Genomic DNA, 9996 nt, shown 5'->3' with positions numbered 1-9996 from the left:
GCAGTAAGTTGGACCCTTTCAGGGTGGGAGTTGTACTCTGCCAGGGCTGCCCGTCATCACTGATTCTGTTCATAACTTTTATGGACAGAATTTCTCAGTGCAGCCAGCTGCCGGAGGGTTTCTGGTTCGGTGGCCTCAGGATTCCATCTCTGCTCTTTGCAGATGATGTGGTCCTATTGGTGTCATTGTGCCGTGATTTTTGGCTCTCACTTGGAGTGGTTCACAGCCGAGTGTGAAGTGGCTGGGGTGGGAATCAGCACCTCCAAATCCTCCCAGAAGAGCTGGAAGAGGTGGCTGTGGAAAGAGATGTCTGGGTCTTCCTGCTCAAGCTGCTACCCCTGCGACCCGACTTCGGAATAAGTGGAAGATAATGGATGGATAGAACTTGGTAAGTCATATCCTGGTGTGCAGTGATAAGAAATGCCTTTATCTGATCAGATTAAATAACTTATTTCAACCAAAATCCAAAGTAAACTATTTATTACAATAGCCAAACTTTGTCTAAATTCATGCGTGTATAAAACTGAAATAATTCCTGCTCAAAGAGTGAATTTTGACTTAGATAAGAGAATTAAGCCTTGATTGATTCATTATTATTGTTGTTGATTTTTAGTTTGATTATTTTTGTAATAAAACTTTAAAGGCAACTTTGATCTCTTCATTCGGATTAATATTCATTAATTTTGAAGATCCAGTCAAGAGTCTAGCAGCAACATTCTGTACAGACTGCAACCGGTCTAGAGAGGCCTGCCCTTCTCCCGGACCCCACCCCCAGAATGGCAGTTAGGGAACCAGGGGGGTGAGAGAAAAAAAAAAGAGAATAAGACCCCGACACATACACCCCCGCCCCTAGATGTGCTGTTGATGTGTGTTGTTGTATAGTGCCATTAAAAAGGAAAGAAGAAGGAGCAAAGGCTGGCATGATGCCAGTTTCCCCTCCCCTCCAACTCTATCCAAACCCTAGTGTCTAAATGCAACCATTATAAGTGAGCACAGGCACAGGGGGCGAGAGTAAAGTCATCCCACCACATATAGCCATAGTGCCCACCTCAAGTTCCTATATGTGAATGTCTTGAGGCTGTTATGAGTGAATGTCTAAGGTGTACAATAAAATTGAGTCCCAGGTGGCTATAGTCAACAGAGATGTAAAATTGTTGCAGCACACCCGAGCCCAAACAACCCTAAATGTGTTGAATTGAAATGAAGAGGGTGGAGGTGCATGGTGAGGGATGGGGAGATATATAACTGTAAGCGCAAATGCTCCCACAGGGAGTCAGCTCCCCCACTGACCCAACTAGAGGATGACACAGGAGTAGATTTTCACTCCTGTCCTGTCCTGGTCCAACAGAAAAAATCCTGTCCTGTCCCAATCCTGGTCCAGAGTAAAAAAATTAATCCTGTCCTGTCCTGCTCCTGGTAACATGACTCCTGCTCCTGTCCTGCTCCTGGTCAGAATCACTCCCACTCCTGTCCTGCTCCTGTTTTTTTTTTCCTCTTCATTTAATTTTTAAGAAATGCATTGAATTTGAATTGATTTTCTAACCATTCCTTTTTAAATTACTTTGTGTTCTGCAGTTTGATTTCAAAAGATATGGCAGGAAGAGTTAATCTGTGGTGAATTATGGAGGCATTTATTGCCTTAATTCAAACAAAAACCTTCACTAAAGGTCACAAAACAAATCCATGGCCTGTAGTCCTTATAGTTTTTCTACAGAGGATCAGCTGCTGAATCCCTGTTTCTGGCTTTTTTGAAGGTCAGTTACAGTAAAAACAAAAAATGAAAACCAGTACATGGGTCACACCATGTCTACCTTAGATGAAAGAACCCAAACATAACAAATAGAAGTTGCTTTTTACTAATTTATTGAGCAATTGTTTCCTTCCCTTTAGACAGTAACGTTCCTGTCATGGTTTAAATTGCTTAAATAAAAAACTAAACAAAAAAATTGCACCAAACAAACTGTCATCAATGAACAAAACTGCATAAAGGCATTACATTCATATTGTACCTGAGTTTTTGAAAAAGGAAAAAAAAATGTGCATATAATGCAAATACTAAATAAAAATACAACTGCCATATATATATGGTGGTTGACTGGTGCAAATGTGCTGCAAACAACTACACACACAGTAATACTACAGTGGTCAGCAGGTGCAAACTGCTAACATGCTGCAAACAGCTAAACAAACAGTAATACTACAGTGGCCAACAAATGTAAACTGCTAACATGCTGCAAACAGTCAGCTACTGCACACACAGCTAACAGTTAAAAAGCATTGCAGATGCATAAATAATGCAAACTCTAAAACAACAACAGCAAAAACAAAACAAATGCAACAGAAAAATGCAGCGAAAGAAAAAAACCTGCAATTACAGAAAATAAAACATACAACCCAAAAAACAAATGCAAAGGAAAATGCTGAAAAGTACTCTACTCAGTGCACATTAAACTCATAAAATAAGCCAATTTTGGGCCAGTTGCCACTCAGCTGTAATGTATTTGCAGGGTTCTGTTGACCAGACTAGCAGTTGTTTTGGTGTTATTTGTATTTGAAGCATTTTTCCTTTGCATTTTTTTTTTTTTTGATTGTGTGTCATCTATTTTCTGTGACTGCAGATTTTTTTTTCTGTTGCATTTGTTTTTTTGTTTTGGAATTTGATTCATTCCTGTGTTTGCAGCACGTTTTAACTGTTTGCTGTGTGTCTGTCAGCCACCGTGCATATCAGTCTACTTTCCCACTCTTCAGCACATATGAATAGTTGTCGTTATAAGTTACTATGTAGGAACAAAAGTTCATCTACATTTTCTGGATTGAGGGTGGAACGCCTCTCCTCAATCAGTCTCCCAGCAACACTGAAACTACGCTCAGAAGGAGTGCTTGTTGCTTGGATTGCTAGCAGCCTCTTGGCAACTGGCACTAGCCCATCGGACCTCTCATGCCAGAAGTTGAGCAGAGACTGGAAGCCTGTCAACTTAGAGTCACTCATGTACTCTACCACGAACTGGCGGCCCCATGACTCTGAAATACCACCACTGTCCCCCTCCTGTTGCTGCTTTTCAACACAAAAGGAAAAGAAGTCGTGCACCTCTGTGGGACTGGGAACTGCCTCTCGGGGTGGACCTTTGGAGAGAGAGAGAGAAAAAAAAAAAAGAGATTCTTATAGAACATTACCTATATTGGACATTACCTATTAGATTATACAGACGTGTGTGTGAATGAATGCCTCTAAATAAATGATAGGAAGAAATGTTGTTATTACATTTTAGAATTGCTGTGAGTGCTCTGTTGATGCTAGTTTTACTCACCCTGTTTCTTCTCAAGGCTCCTCGCTCTCTCCTCTGTCCCTGTTTCTGTGAGTGCTGCCAGGGTGTTGATGACCTCCTCATACTCCTGACCGGAGAGCGTTTTCCTCAAGAAACTCCTCAGGCTAGGAGAGAGAGCTGTGGCTAGCTTATGGTACAGGTGGATTTTGAATTTCAACTCCACTGCCTGGGCCAACTTCTCTTTCAGCTAGAGGAGGAGTGAAACCACATGATGACACATGCAGTGATATGATAATGATGTATGCAACATCATTATTACGGGATATAAAAATTTCTCAGGCGGACAGGCACTGTGCTTTATTATAGGCGTGGAGGAGTTTTAAATTTATTTCAAATTTAACTTGTACAATGTTTATTTTGGACAACATCAGACTCAGTTCTGTTCTTGCCTTTATCACTGTTGTTGAATAGGGCCAAACTCCTGTTAGCTACTTGAATGATCAAACTAAACAATAAAAATAAACAAAGTATTAAATTACCTCTTTCACAATTGCACTATCTCCATCCTGGATCAACAAACCCTGCAGCAGGGTTGCCTTGGTTGGGAGGACGAGGTGAAGAGTAGGTGCCTGATCGATGGAGAGGTGCCTGGTAGCCTCATCAAAAGGTTTCAGGAGCTGGATGACGTCCTCAAGAAGGTCACAGTCTATGTTGTTGAGGTAACGGAGCTCGCTTCTGCGAAGCAGGATGTCGTGCAGCTTACCAGACTTGAGAGCATCATTTATTGACTGGAGCATTGCAGGTCTGGTGCTCCACCTCGTCTCCACAGCCTGCTTCAGTGACTGGTCCAGTGCTTTTTGTAACCTAAAATTGAAAGAAGACCGTGCACAAGTCAAAATAGGGTTACAGGGACTATAAAAATTGCAATTTGTTGGCCTTTCTTTTGGAAAAAATATTTTATTAAAAAGAAGAGCTTTACAACTGAAACTAAGTCAAGAAAATGTGACCTTTGCAGTTATAAATTACAGTACCTCAATTTTTCTTTATTTATTTCACTTATCATATTTTATGATTATTTAAGCAGCCTCACCAGGCAGAGATGACAAGATTTTATGTATCTTACCCTGCCCTTTTGAAATGTGTGACCAGGGTCTTTGCGTCCTTAAACAGCTTGATGACGCTGCTGTGTACTGGGTTGTCCTCATCCAAGTGGTCAAATACGTGTTTTAACATCAAGTTGATATTATGGCCGGCACAGGAGAGTCGCACATAATCCTTGAAAGCAGCGATCATGTTTGAGCCATTATCTGTCACAAACACAGTGTGCTTGCTCAGGATGCCAAATTCCTGTTAGGTAAAAAAACAAAACAAAGACAAACCAAAAACTTAGCAAATAAGAAGACCAGACATATGATAATCATAAAACAGATTGATCAACAGTCATGTAATTGTACGAAGCACTTGTCAATAAATTTATAGTACTACATTAGGACAAAACATATTACACATATTACACATGTGTTGTGTATCAAATGAAGGAAAACTCCATCTGCAATTAAGGTAAAATACTATGGTAATCTGCCTAAGTTGCTGCCTACCACGGCACAGACTGATGTACAGCGAAGGACCGTGACACACGCTTACTGATGCACTGATTTATATTCCAGGTTAGTCTGCTCCTGCAACCTGGAACACCTTTCAGCAGGAACTGAAGTTGTCCACCTTAATTTATTGTGAGGGGTTTTAAACATTTCTTAATGTCAATAAAAATCTCAAAGCAAATATATTCTTGTTTTTAGTATTTTACATTTTTTATGGCACACTGATTTATTGTTTTAGACACTACTTTTATTTTACCTGCATTTTTACTGTAGTTTATCGTTATTATTGTTCTCTGTTATTGTTGTCTGTACTTTATATGTTCTGTCTGTCTGGATTGGAACAGGTCTCTTGAAAACGAGTCCTCGTGACTCAATGAGGTTAGCCTGTAAAGGTTGAATGAAAAATATATATATTTGTCTTTTCTATTGTTCCTTCTGTGACATGTTCTTGTTATTGCTGCACCATGTTCTCATACTTTTCCCAATTTTACGAATTAATTGGCAATATTTATTGCATATGGACTGTACTTATATAGCGCCTTTGTCTTATTTCAAGACACTCAAAGCGCTTTACACTACAATCTGTGCCTCATTTACCCATTCATACAGCTCTATACTAGACCTCTACAAAGCTAATATGCCATGTAAATAAAGATAATTATCTCATTTGAGTGTGAGATACCTGAAGGATTTTCTCCACAGTCCCTCTGATGTGTTCATTAGATTTGACACCCTCCATCTCCCTTGTGGCCAGAATACGGTTCACCATCTTCCCATCCAAGATGTAATGGACTGTAACGGTGACGTAGTGTGTGTTTGTCCTCTCCTCTGTCCAAAGGTCTGTCGTGATTGCATGGTCTCTAGTCTGCACCAAAGGAATTACGTATATTGTTATTAGCTCTCAAAGTATATTACATGTAAAACAGATGACTAATTTATAGTTGAGAGATTAAGCAGTTTAAAAGGAGGAGAAAAAACAGATTTAGTGTTAGGAAATCTATAATTAGACTACTGCATGATGTCAAGGTAAAATGTTTGTACTGTATTATAAATAGTGCAGCGTGACAGACATACCTGATGGAGCTCTTCCATGACCATTTTTTAAATTTTATCGTATTCTCCTTGAACATGACGAGAGACCGTGCGTCCACATGGCAGTATGTCTTGTGCCTCAGCGTTGTTTCCATACTTTGCTCCAATGTCGATTGCCTCCTGTATGACGTCGATGAAACCTTTCCCATCTACTACAGCAAATGGTCTCAAATCTACGCCGCACATGCGGGCTATTTTGTTGGTCATACGAGACTTGACTCCCGACGGTACTTTTCGTTTAATGAATGAAGAAATGCTTGGCTGATTCGTTCTGAAATTAGCCTTGCAAGTGTGCCTCTTCAGACCACTCGTCCCCGAGTCAGTGACATACTTTATGTAGTGAACCTGATCTGAACCTCAAATCTTGATCAGATGAACTGAGACTGTTATTTCATTGATCTGCATCCAGGAATACAGTTTGAGCCATCTGGTGACTTTCTTTCTTGAATTAATCAAGCAGAAAAGACAATTCTCTATGATCATTACTGTTTTACAAATGTTTGATAATCAAATTGTGTTAGTTCTTGATGCTTACAGGTTGAAAAGAACTACTCATTTTTATTTTACATAAACAGTAAGTAATGATTTTTATTCCTCATTCAAAGAAGAAATCAGGTTAATATGCATTTCTTGATTTTTCTGTCTGCAATGTAAGTATGTTAAAGGTCGGTTTTCGGTCAACTAAAATGTTTACCGAGAAAAATGTCATGTTTAAACTTTTTCAGAAGATAATAAGAGTGAGACTCCACGAAGTCTGAAGTCCTACAATAATCTTTCTGTTTGTCACTGAAACAATCCTTGACTTTTAATAACATCTTACATCATACACCACACCTCTATTCCTGGTCCATCGACCAATCAAAAGCTCTCAAATGACCCGGAAGTCGACCCATTTAAAATGTGGCAACTTCCCAGTTCATGTTAGAGTTGCAAGAGTCCGAGGGTCCAAGAGTCTCAGAGTGATGGAGGTTCTGAAGAAGTTCTAGAGTCTGAGAGTTCTGAAGGCTGAAGGAGAAAACTCTGATGTCTGAAGCCCAGAGTGCTTCCGTTGGAATACAGAATGCAGTGACGATGTTGGGATTATAATTTCTGTTTGAACACCACGCACGACTCTCGAAGGATTTCAGCTGCTCAACGGAGACGCTGAAAGAGTCTGAAGGATTCTATACCGAGCTGATTTCATCGTCAACCAGGTAACGATCTACTTCAACCGAGCGTACCGTCGCAAGCTGATATCCGATGGAGCGTGCACGTTTCTGGTCATAACAGATTAATTCCCTCACATATCTGTTCTGTAAGATAAATCTCCATTTCCACCTTAAAACTCTCCTCTCTCTTCTAAAATCAGTACAGATATCTTAGAAATATCTGAAGCAAAGTCCTCAATCACCGCCGCGTGATTGATGTCCATTATTTTGTGAAACTTGTCTGTTATTATTTTCATATTTTGCCAAATTAATGTAAATGTTTGATGTTAAACTTTGATTCTGAAAATAAATGACCGCATTCATCTGATGGGTCAAAGATAATAACGTCTCTCGTTCGCATTTCTGTTAAAATTCAATGCACGACATTTACACAGTCAGAAAGATGAGGAACTCGTGAAAAAGTATGAATATATTTCCCTATATTGTCATACTACAATTGGTGGCTCGTAACGTGCTCATAAATGACTGTGAATTCGTGTAAAAATTGATTTTATACATGTTGGCATGTTGATAAAATAACAGTTTATCAGCTGTGAAGAAACGCAGCTCATGCTGCACCGCCTGGAGCGAAACGCTGCATGTTTTAGCGTGTTGGTCTGTGAAGCTCACAGAAAGCTGAAATAGTGTCATAAGTCTTTATGAAAGCTGAATTTGTACGACTGCTATGTGTAGCTAAGCTTATGAGCTGTGGGAAACGTTGATTCTGTTTAAAAGTACGGAGGTTCTGCTGAAAGACCAGGACTGTGGTCCAGTTCGGTTCTGTTAAGTTTGAACGAGTATTTTGAATAGATGGATAAACGTTTTAAAGACTGGACGAAGTCTCAGCTAAGCTCAGAGTTGATTCGTTACATTTTTTAACAGAAAAAGTGCATTTTGACAGTTTAAAAGACGAAAAAGTGACGAACTGATTTTATGCTAATCTAACATGCTAGTTGTTACTAACTTTCCGTGATTGGTTGAATATTGCTACTGTGGAGCGCTCTGATTTGCTGAGAAGGTTGACTGGCGTGGCTACGTCATCCCCTCTCAACCCTGCGCTGCTTTGCCATTGGTGATTTCAGTCACGTGACCCGGAAATGAAAATTCGTTTTCATAGGGAAATAAAATCTGCTTTTTAAAGCTGAAAAGCGCTTTTAAAGTGATTTTGACACGCTGGTTAAGTGCTTCGAAGCATACTCGCTGAAATTTTGCCACGTTAGAGTTTAAAATCCGTCAATAAATGATGTTTTTTGAACAACGCTAGCGATGCTAATTTTAAGCTAACAGCTAACGACCGGAGCCTTCACTACGCTTAAAATCACTAAATAAAGCTGCAATATTGTCCAGAAAACTCATGTTCATGCTATGAAGTCGTGCTTGTTGAAACTACGCCACGTTTGTGTAAAGAATCCGTTCAGAAATGTTGATTTTAACCGAGTTTAGCCGAAGCTAACTTTAAGCTAAGCGGCTAACAACAGGATGTCAACCGAACGCCACAGGAAGTCATAGCGACCCCTACTGGACAACACTAACAGTGTCTGAGTTAAGGTTAATAAGGTTGTACTGACACCTTCTGGATAAACGGAAGATCACAGGTTTTTCACTTCATTTTAGGTTTAAAGAGTGAAATTAAACGTTTTTATTTTTTCTGTAAGGCATTTTTTGAGTTAACAAACTTCCTCAAAGCTGAATAAACACTGTTATCTTGCATTTTAAAAGTATAAAGGTATTTATGCAAAGAGCATTTACCAAAGAGACTTTATTCACTGTTAAATAGGTACAAAATAAAGTTAGGAACTTTTTAAAAAAAAAAATAGAAACGGTTCAAATATTCACAGAGTTGAAAAGTTTACTCATTTGCTGGAGAGATAATACACGTTTAATTGCAAAATCACTAAATAAGAGTAAACTTATCAGGAAAAGAAACTTTTCTGTTTAAGTTGCCACCTAAAAATAAATCTTCCTATTTAATTCTAAATAGAAGTCACTGACAGGAGGACAACAGGAATAACAGTTTTTCTGAAGGAAGGACTGATTAATCCTGATACATCAACTGTTCTTTTTCTTTTCACCACTTAGTTCTATGAGTAACTGTTAAAATAGCAAATTTCTGGAACAGAACGGTTTAAAAAACGTTTTAAACTAATGTTGCTGTGAGACTAAAGAAAAAATTGCCGGTTTATTAAAAATTTAGTGCTTTAGAGTAAAATACACTAAAAACAGCTTGGTAACTGATATCTGTTGAAAAATAAGCACATAAAAGTAACACTGCCAGAAGAGCATTTACTTAAATATTCATGAATTGGGGTAAAACCTGAGAAAGGTACCCACATTTGAATAAGTTGACTTATAACAGTACTTCTGTGTAAACCCAAAAAGCTAAAATAGTGTGAAAACTCATTGACTTGAATACAAATATTTACCTGTAAAATATCTTAAGCTTGCAACTGTTTAAACAGATAAATTGGTACACAGTGAAAAACATGACAGGTGTGTTAGAAAAAGACTTTGACCTAAAAGGGATGGCGGACTGCCTGGAGAACGCATTAGCGCTCCTGGCAGCGTCCTTACATCCATATATGAATCAGACAGAGCGCATGAACCCAAAAGAGTTATTGGACAATCTGAAGGAGGTTGCAGAAAGTGTGACCTCTACAGAAATCACAAAGTCAAGTTATGAAAAGCTGGCTAAAATTACAATTTTGCTGAAAGAATCATTCTATAAGGCTGTTGAGAAAGCTGATAACCTCAAACAGAGGTTAGACAGTGAAATAGTGTTTGCTCAGAAAACTGAAGATTACATCCTTCAATTTAGAAGCGAACACGAGGTCCTCATGACAAAACATTATG

The 9996-nt window shown here is 38.9% G+C and overlaps 1 protein-coding gene across 1 annotated transcript; it reads right to left on the bottom strand.

The window, feature by feature from the left end:
• Positions 1 to 2767: 2767 nt before the first annotated feature.
• LOC119419407 lies at positions 2768 to 4067 on the bottom strand. Its single transcript, XM_037686714.1, has 3 exons — positions 3806 to 4067; positions 3309 to 3513; positions 2768 to 3123 (listed from the first exon to the last, which is right to left on the bottom strand). Exons 1-3 carry the CDS (start codon positions 4061 to 4063, stop codon positions 2768 to 2770), a joined length of 819 nt encoding a protein of 272 aa, XP_037542642.1. The 5' UTR covers positions 4064 to 4067.
• Between the last annotated feature and the right edge of the window lie 5929 nt (positions 4068 to 9996).

The sequence above is a fragment of the Nematolebias whitei genome, chromosome 13, assembly GCF_014905685.2.
Source record: "Nematolebias whitei isolate Nwh7 chromosome 13, NemWhi1, whole genome shotgun sequence".
NCBI lineage: Eukaryota > Metazoa > Chordata > Actinopteri > Cyprinodontiformes > Rivulidae > Nematolebias > Nematolebias whitei.
Note: the sequence above shows the minus strand (reverse complement) of the source record. Positions and strands in the feature narration are given on the sequence as shown.